Source organism: Chiloscyllium punctatum, chromosome 12 (assembly GCF_047496795.1).
Source record: "Chiloscyllium punctatum isolate Juve2018m chromosome 12, sChiPun1.3, whole genome shotgun sequence".
Lineage (NCBI taxonomy): Eukaryota > Metazoa > Chordata > Chondrichthyes > Orectolobiformes > Hemiscylliidae > Chiloscyllium > Chiloscyllium punctatum.
Genome location: NC_092750.1, coordinates 12,187,894 through 12,212,371, shown reverse-complemented (window position 1 = coordinate 12,212,371; position 24,478 = coordinate 12,187,894). Strand labels below are relative to the sequence as shown.

Below are 24,478 nucleotides of genomic sequence, written 5' to 3'. Positions count from 1 at the left end.
GCACAGGTTAGATGGGCTGAACAGCCTCTTTCTGCACTGTAGGATTTTACGAAGAGGTGTAAGGAATGATATTTTTAAACAAGTTACTACAGAGAGGACTACAATGCTGCTGGAAGATGTCAATTTTCAAAAGAGCACAGGATCCACACTGGAAAGAAAGTTTGCAGAGCTAATCAGATAGACTTTCCAAAGAGATGGCACAGGAATGATGGGCTGAATGGCCTTCTGTACGTGGACCCACTTTGCATCACCTCAGGTCGAGAATGGAGAAATCTCAACCAGAGGGTCAGGAAGGTTTACAAACCGGCAGCTCTCTTTGTGACCTCTCAGTTTCTGTTAGTGACGAGGAACCAGGACATCCCTAAACCGGAAGAGGCCTTAGAGAGGCTGCAGAAGGATTCACCTTCACGAGCCACCGCCGCCCACTCAACCTCCCCCACCCCCCCACCACCTTCCTGCTTTGCTGCCTCAGAAAAATAGGTCCACAAACAGCCCAAAGCACAGCAGCTGTGGGCACTCTGATCCCCATGTGGTCAAGCTTGCAGCTTGGAGGAATGCGAGGTGTGGGAGATGAGGCAGCCGCCTCTCCTCCGAGCTTCATTACCATGGTTACTGTTGGCCTTGTACCTGATGGTGGAGAAAACTTAGACCTGCAATCCCTGAGAGAACACAAACAAATCTCATTCCCTCCGCAAAGCCTAGAACCAAGCAATGCACAGGAATATGAAGCCCAAATCTATACATCCAAAAGCCGTAAAGCCCCATCTATTGCAAAATCTTGAGTGGGTTAATGGATAGAAGGGAAGGTGATGGCCCAGTTATATTATAACTAAAGTGTTAATTCAGAGACCCAACCAAAGTTTCAGAGACCTGAATTTGAATCCCGCCACAGCAAATGGTGGAATTTGAGTACAATAAAATTTTGGAATGAAGAGTCTAATGATGACCGTGAATCCATTGTCAATTGTTAGGAAAAACCCAAGTGGTTCACTAATGTCCTTTAGGGAAGGAAACTGCCATCCTTACCTGGTCTGGCCAACATGTGACTCCAACCCCACAGCAATGGGGTTGACTCAAACTGGGATGGGACATAAATGCTGGCCTGACCGGCAATACCCTCATCTGATAAAAAATAAATAACTCATAACAATTTCAAATGCAAGATGCTTAACATGAAAAATTACTGGTAGTCAATACCGTGTTTGCAGTGAAAAGCAGTGAGTGTAGCTCACTCACTGTAAAGGGGAGTGACAGTAGAAACCCTTCTTCATTTTCGACCTTCTGGTTTTATTCTCAGCACCACCTTAATGGCGATTGTGTGGTGCGTGAGCATTATAGCCCCTCTGTGGTACACATAGGTAAACGGGTAACTGCTATTGTATGTTCCAATCTCAGTAAAGACCTTGCACTTCATTCACACTTGTTTGAATAAAACGGCTTCACCAACACAATAGCCTTCTAGAAGCACACCTCAAACAATAATCTCCTGGTGACATGAGAGGGCAACTCAGAAGGGACCAAGGGGAAGACAAGAAATAGCAAGCATAAGAACCAACATTAGTCTCATCAAGTCTTTTCTTGGTACTTTAATACTGCTGTAATCCATGATATAAACAGTCATTGACATAGTCAAACTAAGGGAATGTAATTCCGATCATCATATCCAACTGAAGTAATTGATTGATTTGCCAAACATCTTAATATTGATATTAAATTACTCCTGATAAAGGGGGTTTTGGGTAGAGAGGTGGTGGAAATATGAGTGTGTCCTTTTTTTTCAAATAGGGGCCAATCCTTAATGGTGAACCTTGACACTCCCTTTGGGATTGGGCCTCTGGTCTATAATGGGCCAACTGAGGAGTGAATTACAATTGGATGGTTGTAATGATGACCAGCCTTGAGATAACAATGCAAGATGTAGGAGTATGAGAAAACCAACCAGCCCAATGAAGATGTTCACTATTCAGTACAATCATGGTTGATCTCCTACTTCATCTTTACTTTCCCACTTTTCCCATCATATTCCTTGATTCCCTAAAAGACCAAATACCCATTTAGCTCAACCTCAAATATATTCAGTGATGCAGCATCCAAAAGCCTCTTGACTCTTTGAGTCAAGGAATATCTCCCCATCTCTGTTCTAAATGATCGCCTCTTATCCCCTGACTGTGCCGTTTTCTGGACCCCCCTATCAGGGGAAACAACATCTCAGTATCAACCTTACCAAAACCCTTCCAGATTCTGCGTGTCTCAGTGAGATCATTTCTTGGTCTTTTAAATCCCAGAGAATGCAGGCCCAATTTGCCTAACCTCACCATAGGTCCAACCCTCTCTTCCCATAGTGGGCGGCACGGTGGCACAGTGGTTAGCACTGCTGCCTCACAGCACCAGAGACCCGGGTTCAATTCCCGCCTCAGGCGACTGACTGTGTGGAGTTTGCACGTCCTCCCCGTGTCTGTGTGGGTTTCCTCTGGGTGCTCCGGTTTCCTCCCACAGTCCAAAGATGTGCAGGTCAGGTGAATTGGCCATGCTAAACTGCTGTAGTGTTAGGTAGGGGGTAAATGTAGGGGTATGGGTGGGTTGCGCTTCGGCGGGGCGGTGTGGACTTGTTGGGCCGAAGGGCCTGTTTCCACACTGTAAGTAATCTAATCTAATCATAGACCAGTCTAGTGAACCTTCACTGGACTGCCTTTAATGCAAGTACATCCTTCCTTAAATGTGGGGACCAAAATTGCCCATAGTAGTCCCAGGTGTCAGCTCACCAATTCCCTGTGAAATTGTAACCAAATTTCCTTACTCCTAGATTCCAGTTCCCTTACACTGAAGGACAACTTGTGCATGACCTTCTTAACGGCTTGTGGTAACCTGCATGCTAATCTTCTCAATTCCTTGTACAAAAACACACAAGGGTCTCTGAACATCAACGTTTACAATAGTCAGATCTTTTAAAAGATATCCTGCTTTTCCATCCTTAACACCAGAGCGAATAACTTGACACATTCCCCATATTCAATTCCATCTTGTTGTCTACTCATCTAACCTGTCTATATTTCCTCACAGCCTCCCTGTAAACACCTTCACAACTTAAATTTTAACTTAGCTTTGCATTATCAGCAAACTTAGATACATTACTCTCTGACTCTTTGTCGAAGTCATTAATATAGAATGTAAATAGCTGCAGCCCCAAACATTGACCATTGAGACTCTCCATTGGTAACAGCCTGGCAACTTGAAAATGGTCTTTTTATGCCTTCTCTTGGTTTCCTGTCCACTCACCAATCCTCAATCCATTGTAATATATTACTTTCAATCACACAAGTGCTTGGTCTTGTCTATTAGCATTTTGTACAGCAACTTATCAAATCCAAAAACTTTGCAAAGATTATAATGGGTTTAATAGTATCTGCAGTTCGTTTCATTTTTATAATAAGTTTTTCTATTTTTATATTCCAGACACCTTGCTTATTCTAACTTTTTCCTTTTTAATTAACCTTTCAATGGCCCTTTGCCAGTTACTGAGAACCTCCCAATCCCAAGGCATGCTATTATTCTTTGTAATCTTATAAATGTCTCAGTTAATCTAGCACTATCCTTTCCTTCCTGAGTAAGTCACACATAGATCCTTCTCCGGTTTTCAGTGGAATGTATTTCACTTGTGTTCTTTCTTCAAATGTTGCCCACAGTTTATTTGTGGTTGTACCTTTCTCTCAGTCTCCCGAGGTCTGGTTAGCTCAGTTGGCGAGTTGGCTGCTGAGTGATGTGAACAGTGTGGGTTCAAATCCTGAATCAACTGATGACGTGGAGGTGCCGGTGTTGGACTGGGGTGGACAAAGGCAGAAGTCACATGACACAGGTAATAGTCCAACAGGTTTATTGAAAATCACAAGCTTTCGGAGTGCTTTTGGATATCAAATGAACCTGCTGGACTATCACCTGGTGTCATGTGACTCGACTGGATCAGCTGAGGTTAGCATGAACGACTCTCCTTCTTAACCTCTCCCCTGTCTGAGGCGTGGGGACCTTCAGGTTAAACCCCCACTGGTCGTCTCTCCTTTTCTAACGAGAGAGCAGCCCAATGGTCTGGTCAGATTCTGTCACCTTTACCTTCCAGCCAGTTTCTTTCAGTGGCAGGAGATGGGGGTAATGTAATAGGGGGCCAGCATTGGCCAGGAAGGTTGGTCCATCAATGGCAAGGAGAGCAAGCACAATAAATCTGTGAGACAGTGAGAGCCTTTTTCCTCGGATGGTGAAGGCTAACAGGAGGGGACATAGCTTTAAATTTAGGGGAGTTTGACTTAGGACAGATATCAGGGGTAGTTTCTTAACTCAGAGAGTGATAGGGACATGGAACAGCCTGCCTGCAACAGTTGTACACTTGCCGACATTAAGGGCATTTAAATGGGCATTGGACATATATATGGATAATAATGGAACAGTTTGGGTTAGATGGGCATCAGATTAATTTCACAGGTCAGCGCAACATCAAGGGTCTGTACTGCGCTATAACATTCTCTGTTCTCTGATCAGAATTCACAGTGGAAAGAATAAAGTAATTATGACTGGAATCCTTGAAACTGCATCTACATTGTGACATTAATAACAAGGGCTATGCAGTGATCTAAATGTTGAACTATAACCTGGTGTTGTGTGATTTTTTAACAGTGATCTGAATGGGTAGAGAATTGCAGAGTTATTCCATCTGTTCCTTGGGTCGTGTTTGAACATCTTAAGACAGTTTCACGTTGATACGCATTTATTTCAATAGAGTTTCCATCTGGAAAGATATCCATATATTTAGCCCAGTAACTGAACATAAAGGATAGGTTCTTGTAAAGCAAAAGAAACCTTCATATTCACCCATCATGACCCTAGAACAACCTAAGGTGCTTTTGAGTCAATTAAGTTCTTTTGAAATGCAGTAACTTTGGAACCATAGCAGCCAATTTGCAGAGAGCAAATCCCACAATGTATTATTGACCAGGCAGTCTGCCGTCATGATGTTGAACACCAGGGAGAATTATCCTGCTTCCTCTTTCACTTTTTCATGTCCTGAGAAGGCAGACAGGTCCTGGATTTAATGTCTTATCCCAAAGATGGTGCCTCTGACGATGCAGCACTCCCCCCGTTGGCTTAGATCTCGTGCTAAAATCCTGGGGAGTGAATTGAAACCTTAGTCTTTTGACCTAGAGGGAAGAGCGCTACCACTTTGTGCCCACAATTTCCTGGCTGTGAAATTGACCGATAAATCCAAAATGGCAGCCCAGAGTCAAAGGGACAAGACAACATGAAACGGTTGTGGTTTTGGTTTTGATGCTGGCCCTCTGGAAGCAAGGAGACACCAACACCACCCTTCCCTGCCCCCAAACCAATCTCCTCATCCCTCCAGCCAGCTCATAACTTTGAGTGGCTGAGCCTTGGTGGGAACATCAGGCTATGGGTGAGGTGCTGATGGCAGCTGTTGATGGATGGGTAATGGGGGGTGAGCAGGAAGAGACAAATTAAGGGGTAGAGTAGGGAATGGAGGAGATGCTGGCATCGTGGTCATGTCTCTAGAGCAGAGGTCTCTAGAGCCCACTCTAACCCTCTGAGTTCAGGGTTTTAACATCTCTCAATGGCAGTAAGTGGGACTTGAACTCAATTAATAAATGTCAACTTGACCACACAACTGGTGTTGACTGTTTGTAAAAATCCCAGCTAGTTCGTCAATTCCACTTTTGGAGGGGGGGGTGTGGTGGAGGTAAATCTGCTGTCCTTACCCAGTCAAGTGAAATCTTCTGGCCTACATGTGACTCCAAACCCACCGCAATGCAGTTGTCTTTTAACTGGCCTCTGAAATGGCTCAGCAAGCTAATCAGCTAATGGGAAACCAGGATGGGCAAAACAAACATACCAGCCTTACCAGTGACACCCACATCCCATGAAAGAATAAAGAGCAGGAACAAAAAATGGATTGGAGAGGCAGGAACCCTCGGTATTTCTGTGGAGGTTTCAGAAGCTTCACCTCTCCCACTGCCTCTGTGAAATATTCATATTTAAACATTAGCTGAAGTTAGCAGCTTCAGCCCAGTCGAGCTCTCTATAGCGTGACCAGGCTAGTTCTTGTATATGTCATGGGACACCTTGTTTGCTTTTGAAATGGGCACAGACTGAGGGATTCCATCCAAGTAGTGGTGAGCACAGGGTGGGGGGGGTCGGGGGAACTGCCTCACCCAGAGGGAATGGAAACGGGAAACTTTTTATGCAATTTTCAGGGCTGGTGAGTGGTTGGGAAAGGGGGAGGGTGCAGATGGCTTCACCCCTCTGCTCCAACAAGCCCCCAAATTTCAGCCCGGTACCGGAGGAGCTAAGAAACAGGACTCACGTTGACAGGAAATGAGTTCAATAATCCCCTGCTCTACTCCCCGTCATTGTGAATCCCAAGCCAAGCCAATGGCTTCTACTTTGTCCTCTTACTGCCTGCTCAGAATGCCATTTCTTCTCTTGAAATGCATGTCCGAAGGTGTACCCAAAGTGACTGACATCTTAGAGGTCTGGGGGAGTAGGGAAGCAGGCTATCCAGAGGACTATATATCGATATATGACTGGAAGCAGATGACACGACCATGCACAGATTGACCTTCACAAGTTGGAGCACAAAGCAGAATCCAATTTCATTCAGGCTTTGATGGCATTGGCTACATCGGTGAACACAAGTCTGCTGGGCCTCTGCAAGGATCCTTGACTTGGCATCAGAATCTAGGGGAATAAAGCATGGGAAGAGAGTCAGCTAGCAACTGGTCAAAGTTTACATCCCTCCCCTCCCTCCACTCTGGAGTTTTTGACCTGCTCCTCACTCCAACAGACTCACATTGGTTCATTCTTAGGATGGGTGTGAATATTCTCTCATCAGGCTCCACTTGGTTCATTATTGAGCAGGGGATGTAGTGCCTGTTTTAAACGTTATCCATTGTATTCACATTTCAAGTTCTGAGTCCTGCAAATTTGCGATGAACGCCAATTGCCCAGGTTATACTAGTCCAAGGTCTCTTATGCTGCAATGATGTAGAGATGGACCTTAATTACCACAGTTATATAAACTCATTGGTGGAGACTTACACTTGACGAACACACTAACAGTCCTTCACATCTCCTCCATTCCTGTACTACAGCCAGCAAATCGCTCTGTTCTGCCACAGTTCCTAGTTTCTCACCGTTGAGACAATATTCTGATCTATATTTCTAATATATCCAAACTGGGTGTTCTCACTGTTTCCCACAAATGATATTGTCAATCAGCTCCTTCTGCCTTTTATCTCCATTGACGTTAATCAATATTAGAATGGGGCAAAATTCTCTATCCACTCGTTTACGTCAAGGCAAGATACAAGCCCATTTTGACTTGATTGAAAATGGTGTTTCAAGGAGTAAATTAAGATGAAATAGGTTTATCTATGGTGTATCACATGAAATTAATAAATGATCAACCCTCTCTGCCACCTTCAATGTTAACATTCACCACTAATCCTCACTAACATCATCACTAGGCCCAAACATCTTCAGCCCCCCCCCCCCCCCCCCCCATCAATGGGGCAGCACGGTGGCTCAGTGGTTAGCACTGCTGCCTCACAGTACCAGGGACCTGGGTTCGATTCCAGACTCGGGTGACTGTCTGTGTGGAGTTTGTACATTCTCCCCGTGTCTGCGTGGGTTTCCTCCCACAATCCAGAGATGTGCAGGTTAATTGAATTGGTCATGCTAAATTGCCCATAGTGTTAGGTGCATTAGTCAGGGGTAAATATGGTCTGGGTAGGGGAATGGATCTGGGTGGGTGACTCTTCAGAGGGTTGGTATGGACTTGTTGGGCCAAAGGGCCTGTTTCCATACTGTAGGGAATCTAATCTAATCTAACCTTCCCTCCGATGGTCACCGATTACTGCACAATGTTCAGCACCAGTCACAACCTCTCACATACTGAAGCAGTCCATGTTCAAATGCAACAAGATCTGGAAAATATTCAGGCTTGGGCTAACAAGTGGCAAGTAAGATTGATCATCTCCAGTAAGACCACAATCGTTTACCAGGATGTTGCCTGGTATGGGAGGGAGATCGTATGAGGAAAGGCTGAGGCACTTGGGGCTGTTTTCATTGGAGAAAAGAAAGTTTAGGGGTGACTTGATAGAGGTGTACAAGATGATTAGGGGTTTAGATAGGGTTGACCATGAGAACCTTTTTCCACGTATGGAGTCAGCTATTACGAGGGGGCATAGCTTTAAATTAAGGGGTGGTAGGTATAGGACAGATGTTAGGGGTAGATTCTTTACTCAGCGAGTCGTGAGTTCATGGAATGCCCTGCCAGTAGCAGTGGTGGACTCTCCCTCTTTATGGGCATTTAAACGGGCATTGGATAGGCATATGGAGGAGAGTGGGCTAGTGTAGGTTAGGTGGGCTTGGATTGGCGCAACATTGAGGGCCAAAGGGCCTGTAAACTCCGTTGTATTTTTCTATGTTTTATGTTTAATCTAACCATTGTCCCTTGACATTCAACAATGTTACCATCACTGAATTGCCCACTATCAACATTCTGGGGGGTTACCATCGACAAGAACCCAAATAGACTCACCACATAAATACAGTTGCTACAAGAATAGGTCAGAGACTAGGAATACTGTGGACAATAACTCACCTACAGACTTCACAAAGCCTTATTAGCTGTGCTTTTCCAGCACCACATTCTTCAACTCCACAAAGCCTGTCAGTCACCGATAAAGCAGGAGTCAGGAGTGTGATGGAATACTCCCCACTTGCCAGGATGGGTGCAGCTCCGACAACACTCAAGAAGCTTGACACCATCCAGGACAAAGCAACCCACTTGATTGGCACCACATCCACAAAAATCCACTCCCTTCTCCACAGGTGCTCAGTACCAGCACTGTGTACTATCTACAAGATGCAATTCACCAATTCACAAGCACCTTCCAAACACACAATTCCATCTAGAAGGACAAGGGCAGTAGATACATGGGAACTCTACCACCTGCAAGTTCCCCTCCAAGTCACTCATCACCCTGACTTGGAAACATATTGCTGTTCCTTCACTGTCGCTGGGTCAAAATCCTTGATCTCCCGCCATGTGGGCATCATGGTCAAGGGTTTGGAAAAGCACAGCAGGTCAGGCAGCATCCAAGGAGCAGTAGAATCGACATTTCGTGAATGAGCCCTTCATCAGGATCCATATGGGTGTCATGGGTCACCCTACAGCACATGGGCTGCAGCGGTTCAAGAAGATAGCTCACCACCACCTTCACAAGGGCATCTAGGGATGAGCAATAAATGCTGGGTCCAGCCAGCAGTGCCTATGTATCATGAACGAATAAATAAAATGACACGACCATTATCATTCCTGGGTATGTCCTGTCCCACTAGGACAGACCCAGCAGAGATGGTGGCTGGCGGGCGTGACCACTGCACAGTCCTTGTGGAGTACGGGCCCCACCTTCACATTGAGGATATCCTCCATCACAATGTGTACCACGATCACCCTGCTAAGTGAGATAGAGTTTAAACAGACCTAGCAAATCACAATGGGAAATCGATGGAGTGCTATGAGTAACCAGCAACAGCAGAATCATACTGTACAGGTGGGAGGGAGCTGCCCTGGGAGTCTTTAACATTGACCCTGGACCTCAGAAGATTCATCACACCAGGTCAAACATGGGAAAGGAGACTTCCTGCTGATTACCACATACTGCCCCCTTCTCAGGTGATAAATCAGTGCTTCCTCCATGTTGACAACCACATTGAAAAGATCATTACTTGTAGCAAGGGTGCAGAATGTACATCTCCAACTGTACTTCAGTAGTCAAGCCCTAGCAGACAGAGACAGAGCTGCTAGACTGAGTCAGTGTAAGGTGATAAAAGAACCAACAAGAGGGAAAACCTACTTGCCCTCACCCACACCAAATGTGGGTATTGTAGACATTTCTGTCCGTGACAATATTGGCGGGCGTGACCACTGCACAGTCCTTGTGGAGTACAGGCCCCACCTTCACACTGAGAATATCCTCCATCACAATGTGTAGCACGATCACTAAGTGGGATAGAGTTTAAACAGACCTAGCAAATCACAATGGGAAATCGATGGAGTGCTATGAGTCACCAGCAACAGCAGAATCATACTCCAAAACAATCAACAAACTCATGACAGGACCTGGTCTGGCATATCACTCTCCCATTACCATCACTGAACCCTGGTTCAATGACGAGTGTAGGAGGGCATGCCAAGGACAGCAGCAATGGGCATTAAGGTTCGCTGTAAGCCATGTGTTCACACTGCTGCTGCAAGGCATGCTGGTCATGGCACTGCTTTCTGAATCTAGCTGTCACTACTCAAAACAAACATTAAAAGGAACACTGCTGGGCATGTCTAAAAATGAGGGGTCAACCTGGTGAAGCTAAACACAGGGTTACTTGGTGTCAAGCAGCATATGCAGTGCTAACCAATTGTACATCCTGCCATGAATGGTGGTGGACAGTTAAACAACACACTGGAGGAAGAGGCTCCACAAATATCCCCATCCTCAATGATACAAGAGCCAAGCACATCACTGCAAAAGACTAAGCTGAGACTTTCACAGCAATCTTCAGCCAGAAGTGTCAGGTACATGATCCATCTCAGCTTCCTCCAGTGGTCCCCACCATCACAGATACCAGTATTCAGCCAATTTGATTCACTCCACGTGATATCAAAAAATGGTTGGATTCTGCAAAGGCTATGGGCCCTGACAACATCCCGGCAACAGGACCGAAGCCTTATGTACCGAAACTTGCTGCTCCCCTCGCCAAGCTGTTCCTGTACAGATACAACACTGTTTAGCACCATTTGGAAGTCCTCAGCTACTGAAGCTGCCCATGTCCAAATGCAGTACAGTCTGGACAACATTCAGACTTGGGCTGATAGAGAGCAATTAACATTCACACCACACAAATGCCAGGCAATGAGCATCTCAAACAAGATGTAATCTAACCATGTGACCTATACATTCAATGGCATTGCAATCACTGAATCCACAGTACTATCAACATCTATCGATACTTGGTTACCAATGAACTGAACTAGACCAGCCATATAAATCCTGTGGCTGGCAGAGCAGATCAGATGCTAGGAATCCTGTAGTAAGTAACTCACCTCCTCAGCATCTCCAAGGCACACATCAGGAGTGTGACAGAATATTAATTCACTCTGGATGAGTTCAGGTCCAACAACACTCAAGAAGCTTGACACCATCTAGAGAAAGGCTGCCCACTTGCTTGGTACCACGTTGGCCACCCTCCGCCTGTGTCAGCAGTCTGTACCCTGAGCAAGACACACTGCAGCAACTCACCCCGGCTCCATCAACAGCACCTTCCAAACCTCCAAACTCAGCCATTGAGAAGGACAAGGACAGCAGCTACTTGGGAACATTACCAACTGCATGTTCCCCTCCGAGCCACACAGCGTCCTGACTTGGAAATACATTGCTGTTCCTTTAGTGCCACTGGGTCAATATTCTGGTGCTCCCTCACTTACAGCACCCTGGGCATAGCCTCTCACCCATGAACTGCAGTCACCAATATCTTCTCCAGGACAGTAGGGGTTGGACAATAAATGTCAATCTAGCTTGCGATGCCTCCATCCCACAAGTGAATAAAAGACAAGCCACACTGCCAATCCTCACAGCCCAACACTCTCCGAAACTGCATTTCCAACCCACACTCCTATCCCACACTGCCAATCCTCACAGCCCAACATTCTCCGAAACTGCATTTCCAACCCACATTCCTATCCCACACTGCCAACCCTCACAGCCCAACACTCTCCAAAACTGTATTTCCAACCCACACTGCCAACCTTCACAGCCCAACACTCTCCAAAACTGTATTTCCAACCCACACTCCTATCCCACACTGCCAATCCTCACAGCCCAACACTCTCCAAAACTGCATTTCCAACCCACACTCCTATCCCATACTGCCCATTCTCACAGCCCAACATTCTTCAAAACTGCATTTCCAACCCACACTACCATCCCATACTGCCCATCCTCACAGCCCAACATTCTCCAAAACTGCATTTCCAACCCACACTACCATCCCATACTGCCAAGCTCCACACACTTGGGAAATGAGCACTGAGACAGGGTGTCCTGAGTCTAGACAATGATCAAACGTGGCAGAAGAGGTCACCATCAAAATGCGAAGGTAAAGAGTACAGAGGAGGCAGCCTCTGAGCTCACTGGCTGTGATTGGTATGACTGAAGCGCTGGTTTAGCTGCCCACCTTACCTTGCTCTGCAGGCCCTGGGAAGCGGTGTCACGGCCATGATCAAGTAGCTCCTGCTCTAGTTCATCCTGTTCCTCGCCAGGATCAAAGTTGTACATTGGCATCAACTGGTGACGTAGCTTTTCCAATCTGCCGGGTGGGAAAAATACAACAAAAAGGCACAATTTGAAGATATTTTTCCAAAAGCTGACATTCCCGCCCAATGCTACAACATAATCAGAAGAAGTATACATGCCATGTGAACAGTGCATGGGTTGCGTATTCAGAAGGTGCCTGGATTTCAGTGTGAACCTCGTGTTTCTTATTTTATTAACACAGTACTCGGTACAACAGTGAACTCAACAGCCCTATTCCACTGCAGAGTTACAAATTATTATTCAAACAAATCTCTCCAGATCATAGAGACACTACAATTGGCAGCAGTCCCTTTCGTCAAAGGTGAGGAGAAATCACACTCAGTTCCAGGTTCTGACCACTGTCTGAAGGTCTCTGCTATAATCTCACACAGCTTTCATGGTTAACCATCCCAATGGCACTCCCTGCCTCAGTATATAGGTGAAGAGTGGGCACTAGGAATGGGGTGACTTGGTGGGTCAGTGGTAGCACTGCTGCCTCACAGCGCGAGGGACCCATGTTCGATCCTACCCTCAGACAACTGTCTGTGTGGAAGTTGATTTGAAGGAGCTGGGGTGGACAAAGTTAAAAATCACACAACACCAGGCTATAGTCCAACAGGTTTATTTGGAAGCACTAACTTTTGAAGCTCATGCTTCCAAATAAACCTTTTGGACTATAACCTGGTGTTGTGTGATTTTTAACTGTGTGGAGTTTGCACATTCTCCCCGTGTCTGTGTGGGTATCCTCCAGGTGCTCTGGTTTCCTCCCACAGTCCAAAGATGTGCAGGGCAGGTGAATTAGCCATGATAAATTGCCCATTGTATTCAGGGATATGTAGTGTAGATGTAGTCTGGGGTAAACGTGTAGTAGTAGAGGAATGGATCTGAGTGGATAACTCTTCAGAGGGTCAGTGTGGACTTGTTGGGCCAAAGAGACTGTTTCCACACTGTAAGGAATCTTTAAACAAATTCTATAAAAATTCTATAAGACATGTAGGGTTACAGGGATGGGGTCAGTCTGGGTGGGATGCTCTGTGGAGGGTCGCTGTGGACTTGATGGGCTGAATGGCTTGCTTTCACACTGTAGGGATTCTATGAGTTGCTAAAGGACAGTGGAATCCAGGCAATCAGCTTGACAGTGGGACCTACATGGAACAGGAAGAGAAAGTGGGAGAAGAATAATATTGACATGTAGTTTCTAAATATCAGGTGTTCAACTATCATTAAATATCCCTGCAGTGACACCCACACACACACACCCACACATGCACCCAAAATGCACACATGAAGGTACAGTGTTGCAAAGAGAAAAGGTGGCCACATTCAGGAAGCAGCCACATTTCCAAGTACATCAAGACATGTAAGACATATCAGGTTATCCAGGGAAGCTATAATCAGTGCAAGTTCTGATTTTTCTTTCTTTCTCAATTTCCTTTCTCTTATTTATTTTCTTTATCTCTCATTCTCTTTCACATTTCTTTTCTCTCATAACCTAGATATTTGCTGTGCAAAACAGCAGTGATTGCACATCGAGGGTTAGGCATGGCTAAAACAGTAACACAGTCATTATCAAGGCTATGTATGCTGAGATGCAAAATAAAGACAGAAAGTGCCGAAGAAACTCAGCAGGTCTGGTAGCACTTGTAGAGAGAGAACCCGAGTTAATGCTCTGACTGCAACAGAAATTGCCTTTGAAGATTAGTCTAACTGAACTTGAAACATTAACTCTTGTCTCTGAAGCTGGCAGGCTTGCTGAGTCTGTCCGGCCCAGACAGGTTTGATTAAGGGTAATATGCTCCTGTTTCCTGGGTTCAGGTTCCTCTTCAGGACTTGGGGACCAAATCGGAAGCTGGGAGTACAGCACTGAGAGTGTGCTGCACACAATCAGGAGTGCAGCCTCCTGGAGACAACACGAAACTCAGGCCCTGTCTCCCCATTTGGACAGACATAAAGGATGCCATTGCAAACTTTGGAAAAAAAGTGGGATGGATTCTGCCTGCTATCCTGGGGATAACCATCACTATTCGCACCATTAGTAGAGTGCTAATTGTGGGATCTTGCTGTGCACACACTGGCTGATGTGGTTTCTACATCACAATAGCATATTAACCTATCTGAGTGGCACTGTGGTTAGCATTACTGTCTCACAGTGCCAAGGACCTGGGCTTGACTCCAGTCTCAGGCGACGGTCTATGGAGTTTGCACATTCTCCTCATGTCTGCATGGGTGTGCTCCAGTTTCCTCCCACAGTCTGAAGGTGTGCAGGTTAGGGTGGATTGGCCATGCTAAATTGCCCAAGGATGTGCAGGCTGGGTGGGTTAGCCATGGGAATTACAGGGATAGAATAGAGGGGTGAGTCTGGTAGGATGTTCTTTTGAAGTCCAGTATGGACTGAATGACTGCTTCCACGCTGTAGAGACTCTATGATCTAATGATCGTTAAAGGCACGATATAATTGTTAGCCTTTATTTTCCTCGCATTGAACATGAAGCACCCTGTGACATTGTAAAAAACTAACAAGGTGCTATATAAATGTACAACTTTTCTGCGCAGTACTCCATCTAGTGGTCTGTGGTCTGACTTGAGTACGACTCAAGTGTGCTGGCAGACAGAAACCAGAGGAAGCTCTGAGACTTAACCCTTGAACTTGGAACTGATACAGGTCAGGAGTTAGCCACAGAAATAACCAGAGCCCTTGAAGTTGCTCCAAAGTATCTTTAAAATTGGAGTCAGGGACCTTTGCACGAAACAGCAAGACCTTTCCACAATTCTGACCTTCTAATCTCTGTAAATTCCTTCTGCATGTTCCAAGGGAAATAGTGAATCTGAGTCGCGACCAGCACTTCCTTCTACCCCATTATTCAATTAAAAATCAATGCAACGCACATGGTAAATTCTATTCCAGTCCATGCCCTTCGTCCATGGGGGACAGGCAGGTAATTCACAAAACAAAAACCCAAAGAACGGAAAAGAAAATCAGAAAATGCTGGAAAAACTCAGGTCTGGCAGCATCTGTCCAGAGAAAGCAGAGTTCAACTGCTGAGCTTTTCCAGCATTTTATGATTTTCTTAATGCAAGGAGGAGCTGTGCCATTTCTGTACTGAAAGGTACGTGTTAGAACTCCTACAAATGTTTGCCAAAGGTGCAAGCGGGTTTAAGCACAAGTTGTCCATTAGAGATTATTCACTTGTGTCCTGGATTTGAATTTGAACTCAGAACCTTCAGGATCAGCACCAATTGACATTCCATACAGAGAACTAAGAACGTGTCGGGGTCAATCAGTGTTGAAACCCTGGTAGTGATGTTTCATTGGCTTGGAGCAATTCATAAGGTGATAAGTGGGTTGGTTAATGGCCCCAAAAACAGTGCCAACTCTCAGGTGGTTACTCCACAGTTCTTCCCGACCCGCCTTATTATTTCTGTATTGTTGCTTCTCTCTCTCCCTCATCGCTTTTGCTTTGCTCCCTCTGTTATTTTTCTGTCAAAGAGATGTACAGCACAGAAACAGACCCTTCAGTCCAAACCGTCCATTCTAACCAGATATCCCAACCTAATCTAGTCCCATTTGCCAGCATTTGGCCCATATCCCTCTAAACCCTTCCTATTCATATAGCCATCCAGATTGTGCAATTCTGGTCTCCCTGCTATAGGAAGGATGTTGTGAAATTTGAAAGGGCTCAGAAAAGATTTACAAGTATGTTGCCAGGGTTAGAGGATTTGAGCTACAGGGAGAGGTTCAACAGGCTGGGGCTGTTTTCCCTGGAGCGTCGGAGGTTGAGGGGTGACCTTATAAAAGGTTTATAAAATCATGAGGGGCATGGATAGGATAAATAGATAAGGTCTTTCCACTGGGGTGGGTGAGTCCAGAACGAGAGGGCATAGGTTTAGGGTGAGAGGGGAAAGATTTAAAAGGGACCTAAGGGGCAATTTTTTTCACACAGAGGGTGGCGCGTGTATGGAATGAGCTGCCAGAGGAAGTGGTGGAGGCTGGTACAATTACACCAATTGAAAGGCATCTGGATGGGTATATGAATAGGAAAGGTTTGGAGGGATATGGGCCGGGTGCTGGCAGGTGGGACTAGATTGGGTTGGGATATCTGGTCGGCATGGACGGGTTGCTCTGTTTCTGTGCTGTACATCTCTCTTTCATACCTCTACATGAAACGTTGCCCCTTAGGTCTCTTTTATATCTTTCCCCTCTCACCCTAAACCTATGCCCTCTAGTTCTGGACTCTCCCATCCCAGGGAAAAGGCTTTGTCTTTTTTATCCTCTCCATGCCCCTCATGATTTTATAAACCTCGATAAGGTCACACCTCAGCCTCTCGCACGCCAGGTAAAATATCCCCAGCCCACTCAGCTTCTCCCTTTGATTCAAACCCTCCGACCCTGGCAACATCCTGGTAAATTTTTTCCTGAACCCTTTCAAGTCTCACAACATCTTTCACAAAGCTGGGAGACCAGAACTGAATGCAGTATTCCAAAAGTGGGAGATTGTGGAGAACCGTGACAGGAGCCTTTTGCAAATGTTGCATTAACTGACGGAACACTGACCCTGGCAGGCTGGGTAGGGAACATAAGGAATAGGAGGAGGAGTAGGCCATCTGGCCCCTTGAGCCTCTCTGCCATTCAATACGGTCGCGGCTGACCTTTTTTGTGGACTCAGCTCCACTTACCCACACAGTCACCATAACCCTTAATTCTTTTACTGTTCAAAAATCTATCTTTGCCTTTAAAACATTCAATGGGGTAGTTTCAACTGCTTCACTGTGCAGGGAATTCCACAGACTCACAACCCTTTGGGTGAAGAAGTTCCTCCTCAGCTCAGTCCGAAACCTGCTCCCTCCTTATTTCGAGGCTATGCCCCTAGTTTTAGTTTCACCCACCATTGGAAACCACCTCCCTGCTTCTGTCTACTCTATTCCCTTCATAATTTTGTATGTTTCTATAAGAGACCCCCTCATTCTTCTAAATTCCAATGAATCTAACCCCAGTCTTTTCAATCTCTCCTCATAAGCCAACCCCCCCCCCCCCCCCCCTCAACTCCGGAATCAACCTAGTGAACCTCCCCTGCACCCCCTCCAGTGCTAGGACATTCTTTCACAATTCTGGATTAGTGGTGCTGGAAGAGCACAGCAGTTCAGGCAGCATCCGAGGAGCGGTGCCTGACCTGCTGTGCTCTTCCAGCACCACTAATCCAGAATCTGGTTTCCAGCATCTGCAGTCATTGTTTTTACCATCCTTTCTCAAGTCGTCATCCTGGGATGCATAATGTGAGGGGGAGACGATTACCTGCTGGGTTAGACTGCCCTCAACTATTGTCCCTCCCTGTTCAGGAGAAAGTAAGGACAAGGACTCTAGATGCTGGAGAGTCAGAGGCATAAAGTGTGTGCGCTGGAAAAACACAGCAGGTCAGGCAGCATCTGAGCAGCAGGAGAGTCAATGTTTCGGGCATAAACCCTTCATCAGCTGCTTGACCTGCTGTGCTTTTCCAGAGCCACACTTTTTGACCCCCCCCCCCCCCCCCCCCCCCACCTTCTCTGTTCAGGGCCTGACTCTAATTTTGACCTGGGGCCTGGGTGGGCAGTGCAGCTAAAACCTCCTTTTGCTTTCCGGAAGGGTAGGGTCATTCAATTGGATCTTCACCAAGCTCACCACCTTGTCTTCTCTCTCCCCCCACCCCCGTCAGCCACACACAAACACAAAAATAAGAGCAGTAGACCATGCCAGTCCAATCTGATCCACCATTCCATACAGGCCTAACTGATGCTAAGTTTTAATGTACACCACCCACCCCCATTTTCCCTTGATTCCCTCCAAACCCTTGGGTCCACGATGGAGTATTCAGAACGCGCTAGGCAAAGCGAGAGAGCTCTCACAGTTCACAACCCTTGGACTGAAGCAATTTCTCTTCATCTCAATGCTAAACGATTAGCTGCTTTGTCCTGAATTTGTGGCCACGTATTTTCAATTCTACTACAATCTCGGTGTCCACCTTTCAAATGGAGGGGTTGGGGGGAGGTGAAAGAGCCATCTATCCCAAACGAAAAAAACAGAAAGTGCTGGAGAAACGCTATGACCTTCTGAAAGAAGGGACACTGGGCTTGAAACGTTAAACCCCCTGCTGTCTCTCTCCACAAATGCTGCAGCAATGTCTGTTTTATTTTATGTTTCTGGGTTCCAGCAACTGCAGCCCTTCCTTGGGTTTGGTGTCTAAAACTATCCCACTTCAGTCATTTCAAAGGCTTTCCTTCCAGCCCTGGTCACAGCAGCAAGAGGCTTTATGATCCTCTTTTCATCTTGAATGATCTATGTTCATGAATGGAAGCGGGGGGGAGGAACAGTGTGGGTGGAACTAAGTCTAGCCAAAGGAAGTGTAGGAGGTCCCGGCCATCTCCTCTCTCTCTTATCTCAGTTAGCACGTGTCTGCAGTTTAATGAATGGATTCACAGGGAGGAAGGGGATATATATATGTCTATAAAAACAAACCAGGGAGGGGGAGCCCAGCCACAAGTCACAGTGGTTTCTGTGGTTGATGGCCCAATGGAAGTAATCACCTCAGCAAAGCAGACTGTACAAACCACAGGACACCAGGGACAAGGATATGTCATTCACTCCTGGCCTCTGCTTGTCACAGGCTGCCGGCAGACCAAGAGGCAGCTGCAGAATTTCAGTTGGAGGTGAGCTGGCAACGAGATATTTCGGATATCCTGCCCGGACCGTTTGTGAATGAGATGTAAAAAGTCCACCGCTGTGGCCAATGCTGAATCCCATCCTCAACCACAGCACCAGGGGAATAAATATCTCGACAAGTGATCTGCTTTTTTTTAAAAAATAATTCATTCATAACAAACTACCCTACAGAAGACTTTTTTTTTATTTTGTGCAGCAATGGATGCAGGGAATAATAGGTGGCAATGCAATACTGAGGAGAGTGCGGGATTTTCTCTTAGATCACTGGGACATCTCAAGGTTGAGAGACAACCTGACAGAAGTTTATCAAATCATGAGGGGTCCGGTTAGAATTAATGGTCGCCGCCGTTTCCCTAGGATGGGGGATTTCCAGACTAGGGGGCACATCTTTAAGGTGAGAGGAGCAAGATTTTAAAAAGGCATGAGGGGCAACGTTCCTACACAGAGGGTGGTTTGGGTGTGGAATGAACTTCCAGAGGAAGTGGTGGATGTAGGCACAGTTACAACATCTAAAAGACATTTGGATAAGTACATTAAAAGGAAAGGTTTGGAGGGATATGGGTCAGGAGCAGGCAGGTGGAACCAGTTTAGTTTGGGATGATGGACTGGTTGGATCAAAGGATCTGTTTCCATGACTCTATGACTGGCTTTTTAATCCCACCCTCAGCTAGCCATGTCTCAGTAAGGCTACAGGGTCATCAATTTTCCTTTTTTCCTGCACAACAATTTCCCAAGTGCCAGGAGAAAGTGGTACAGATTTCTTCTCTCAATCTCTGTGCCCATATGCTTGGATAGCAATTAAGCTCAGGCTAATAAGCGATGAGTGACATAAAAAATGCACAAGTGCCAGGCAATGACCATCTCCAATAAGAGAGAATCTAACCCTCACACCTTAATAATGGCATTGCCGTCACTGAATCCCCCACTGTCGACACTCTGGGAGCTACCGTTGACCAGAAACTCAACCAGACCAGCTATATAAATATACAACAAATAGCAGAAGAAATATAAATATTTTTGTGTATAAATACATTGACCATTGACCATTTCATCTAGGTGCATATTGGCTCAGTGGTTAGCACTGCTTCCTCACAGCACCAGGGACCTGAATTCAATGCCAGCCTCAGTGACTATGTGGAGTCTGCACATTCTTCCCATGTTTCCTCCCACAGGTTTCCTCCCACAATCCAAAGATGTGCAGGTTAGGTGGGTTAGAAATGGGAAATGCAGGAACAGAGAGTTAGGGTAGAGGGGTGAGTCTGGGTGGGACGTTCTTTGGAGGGGTGTTGTGGACTAAACGGCCTGTTTCCACACCTTTAGGATTCTATGACTGATTATGAAATGGGAATGTTTATTTACATAAAGGATTACACACTTAAGTGAAATGTATGTTTTCACAAGGGATTAGTTGAATGCTTTTCAATAAATAACAATAATTATTTTCTGTCCCATAATCAATCCCAGGTGATTTGGATTGAGAAGGACAGGTCAAAGGGAGAGGGGGCGTAGGTGTGGGTCAGAAGGATGGGGAGGAATGAATTGGAACTGAGTTGGTTTGAGATTATTTGGGAGAATAGTGGACTAGAGGGGAACATGGGAAATAGATACATGGACTGAGGGTTAGCATTAGGGTATGAAAGGCCATATCAGACATGCCTTCCTCCTCGCCCACTGCGGGAACAGGCAGCTTCCCCTGCAACTCTTGGGTCACCTGCCAAACTCCCCAAATCAGTCCGTTCCTCTCCCACAACCCCCACTCCCCTCCCCACCTCCACACCCTCTGCCCATCACCCCCAACCCTCCCCATGCCAAGAATGGGAGGTACAGGTCGCTCTGGTATAACACACATTTCTTCAGCGCAAATTGGCTATAACACAGTTGATGAATTTTGGATGTTGTTTGGATAACGTGAACTTTCTGCTACAGCAACTTTCTATTAGTGATCCTCTACAGCTCAATTTTCTATAAGGGCTTTCCATAGCGCAATTTTCTAAAGCGTGAGGTCACCGGGGAATGCAACTATCACATTAGAGGAGAACAACCTGTATGGGCAGCCATTTTCTAAAGGTAGGTTCATGGAACAGGAGTCTATTCTGCCTCGATACAGCAATGAGAATCCAGCCGTAGAACTTTATTTTACTGTATCTCAGTACGCTCCTCAGGTCTGCTAATGGTGGACAGTGAGTTGGCGTGTAGGTGTAATGTGGAAGGTCATGAGTCGGGGTAGGAGTAGGCACAACTTGGCACTAAGTTAGTATTGATACTCTGAAGGGCTATGGGGAGAGTAGAGGGGCCTTGATTCACATGGAATGTATAAGGGACTGTGGGATATGGATGAAGGGCTAGGGTTGCATGGGTTGGCATGGACGTAGCATAAGTGAAAGTGTGAGGATTTGAGGGCTGTTTTATTGTTTTTTTTAGGAAACCTTTTCAGTGCCAGAGCCCTATCCCCCCATGCCCCCGACCAACACCACCCTACCTCCTTACAGCCCACCTTCACATCTAACAGTCTCTGCGCCCATCTTGGATTGTCCAGCCTGAATCCCAGAGAATTCCACAACCCTGGAATAAAATCCCAACCTGCAAGGCACTTCCTCCCAGGTTGGGTTTGAGGAGTGGGGAAAACATGCCGATTTCCCAGAGTGCCTGGGGCTTCATGTTCTAGATTCTCCAGCCATAAGAAGCACTTCCTGTGCTTCAGTCCCCTAAAGTTATAGCACTGGAGCAGGTTAAAGAGGTAGTGAGTAATGTGGTTCCGCACTAATGACATCAGAACTATAGAATCTTACAGCACAGAAGCAGTAGGTTCTGTTCCATTGAAAGAGCTATCGAAGCAATCCTAACTCGTCCATCTTCCCATATCATTTTCAAGTATTTCTTTATTTAGTTTATTCAATCACAGGGTGTGGATTTTACTGGCTGTATTCCTCAGCCCTAATTGCCCTCGAGGAGGTGCTTGAACCGCTGCAGTCTGTATGATATCGGTGAACCCACAATGTCCTTAAGGAAGAAATTCCAGGTCTTTGCCCCAGTGATGGTTAAGGACAACAATATAGTTCCAATCAGGAATGGATTGGAGGGGAGCATGCAGGGGGTGGTGTTCCCATGTAACCATTGGTTTGAACATAGAACAGTACAGCACAGTACAGGCCCTTCAGCTCTTGATGTTGTGCCAACCTTCTATCCTACTCTAAGGTCAAACTAACCTACACACCCTTCACTTTACTATCATCCATGTGCCTATCCAAGAGTCACTTAATTTTCCCATGTACCTGACTCTATCACTGAAAAATGTGTTGCTGGAAAAGTGCAGCAGGTCAGGCAGCATCCAAGGATCAGGAGAATCGATGTTTCAGGCATAAGCTCTTCTTCAGGACTCTAATACCACTGCTGGCAGTGTATTCCATGCACCCACCACTCTGTGTAAAGAACCTGCCCCTGACATCTCCCTTAATCTTCCTCCCAGTCACCTTAAAATTATGCCCCCTCATGATAACCATTTCTGCCCTGAGAAAAGTCTCTGACTATCCACTCTATCTGTACATCTCATCATCTTGTACATCTCTATCAAATTGCCTCTCACCCTTCTTCACTCCAATGAGAAAAGCCCTAGTTCTCTCAACCTTTCTTCATAAGACATGCCCTCCACTCCAGGCAGCATCCTGGTAAATCTCTGCATCATCGCTAAAGCTTCCACATTCTTCCTATAACGAGGCAACCAGAACTGAACACAATATTCCAAGTGGGATCTAACCAAGGCTCCATAGAGTGTAGCATAACCTCGCGGCTCTTAAACTCAATCCCCCTGCTAATGAAAGCCAACGCACCATATGCCTTCTTAACAATCCTATCAACTTGGGTGGCAACTTTGAGGGATCTATGGACTCCAAGATCCCTCTGTTCCTCCACACTGCCAAGAATCCTGCCTTTAACAATGTAATCTGCATTCAATTTTGACAATTTGCACTGCATTGTGGGAGTTAGCCCAGCCAGTGATGAGATGATCCACCTGGAAATAGCACCACTGACTCATGGGAAATGGAAAGCAGTAGTTGGTGCTCCTGCCTGCTGTTTGTAAAGCTTATGTTCGGTGGATGTGGAAGATAACATTGGTCAATCTTGATGTTCCTTTCCATCTAACGTCTTTGACCCTCTCACAGTCAAACTAGCACTTTTTGGCTGAAAGAATAAATGTCACCAATGAAGCCAGAGGAGTGGGGAATGAGGGCAAAGTGATTACCACTGATATAAGATGCAAAGGCAGGCACTTGGTCCCTTGAGTCTAGTCTGCCATTCAATAAGATTATAGCTGATCCACTTCTGGCCCTAACTCCACTCTAACAATTGACAGTTTTGTAGCTCAAACATCTAACTAACTGAGCCTTGAATATAGTCTCCACCGCTCTCGGAGTGGAAAATTCTGAAACTTAATAAACCTGTGAGATATTCTTCCTCATCACCACGTTAAATGGGAAATCCCTTATTTTGAAAGTGTGCCTCTCGGGGTGTTAGATTCTCCCCACAAGGAGAATCTGCAGGAGCTCCTGCCCAGGAGGAAAGCTTCTTCAAGGCAGGCATCCTTGCAAGAGGATTCGCAGTAGGGTTAAAATCAACGAGGTAAAAACAATGACTGCAGATGCTGGAAACCAGATTCTGGATTAGTGGTGCTGGAAGAGCACAGCAGTTCAGGCAGCATCCAACGTTGATTTTAACCCGACTGCGAATCCTCTTGCAAGGATGCCTGCCTTGAAGAAGCTTTCCTCCTCTCTCTACAAGAATCTCAGGGAGTCCCTCTCCCACTGCAACTCACCCATTGTACTCTATGCTACTTTCTCCCCACCCCCACCCTCCTCTAGCTTATCTCTCCACGTTTCAGGCTCACTGCCTTTATTCCTGATGAAGGGCTTTTGCCCGAAACGTCAATTTCGAAGCTACTTGGCTGCTGCCTGAACTGCTGTGCTCTTCCAGCACCACTAATCCAGAATTAATCCAGAAACCTAGCTAACAGGTATCTGGTTCAAATACTGCCACGGCAAATGGTGGAATTTGAACTCGATAAAGAACCTGGAATTAAGAGTCTAATGATGACCCATGGGACAACTTTTGGAAAAACCTATCTGGTTCACAATGTCCTTTTGGGAAGGAAACTGCCATCCTTACCCAGTCTGGCCTACATGTGACTCCAGACCCACAGCAATGTGACTGACTCTTAACTGCCCTTTGGGCAATTAGGGACAGGCAATAAATGGTGGTCTGGCCAGCGATGCCCACATCCTGTGTTTGAATGAAAAATAAACACTCCCAGGAAGCGCAACATGCAAGTGTTGAAAAGAACGAATGACATTCAACATGATGCCTTCAGTCTCCTTGAAAG

General features: G+C 46.0%; 1 protein-coding gene across 3 annotated transcripts in view; it reads right to left on the bottom strand.

Annotated features, from left to right (window-relative positions):
• Positions 1-1,573: 1,573 nt before the first annotated feature.
• Positions 1,574-24,478, bottom strand: part of c12h3orf18 (chromosome 12 C3orf18 homolog) — an 86,692-nt gene continuing 63,787 nt past the window's right edge. For all 3 annotated transcript variants that reach the window (XM_072581854.1, XM_072581853.1, XM_072581855.1), the window contains 2 exons: positions 12,300-12,426; positions 1,574-6,735 (listed from right to left, as the gene is read on the bottom strand). In XM_072581854.1, coding sequence (XP_072437955.1) covers positions 6,655-6,735; positions 12,300-12,426 — 208 coding nt within the window. In that variant the 3' untranslated portion in view covers positions 1,574-6,654. The remainder of the gene's footprint in view (positions 6,736-12,299; positions 12,427-24,478) is intronic.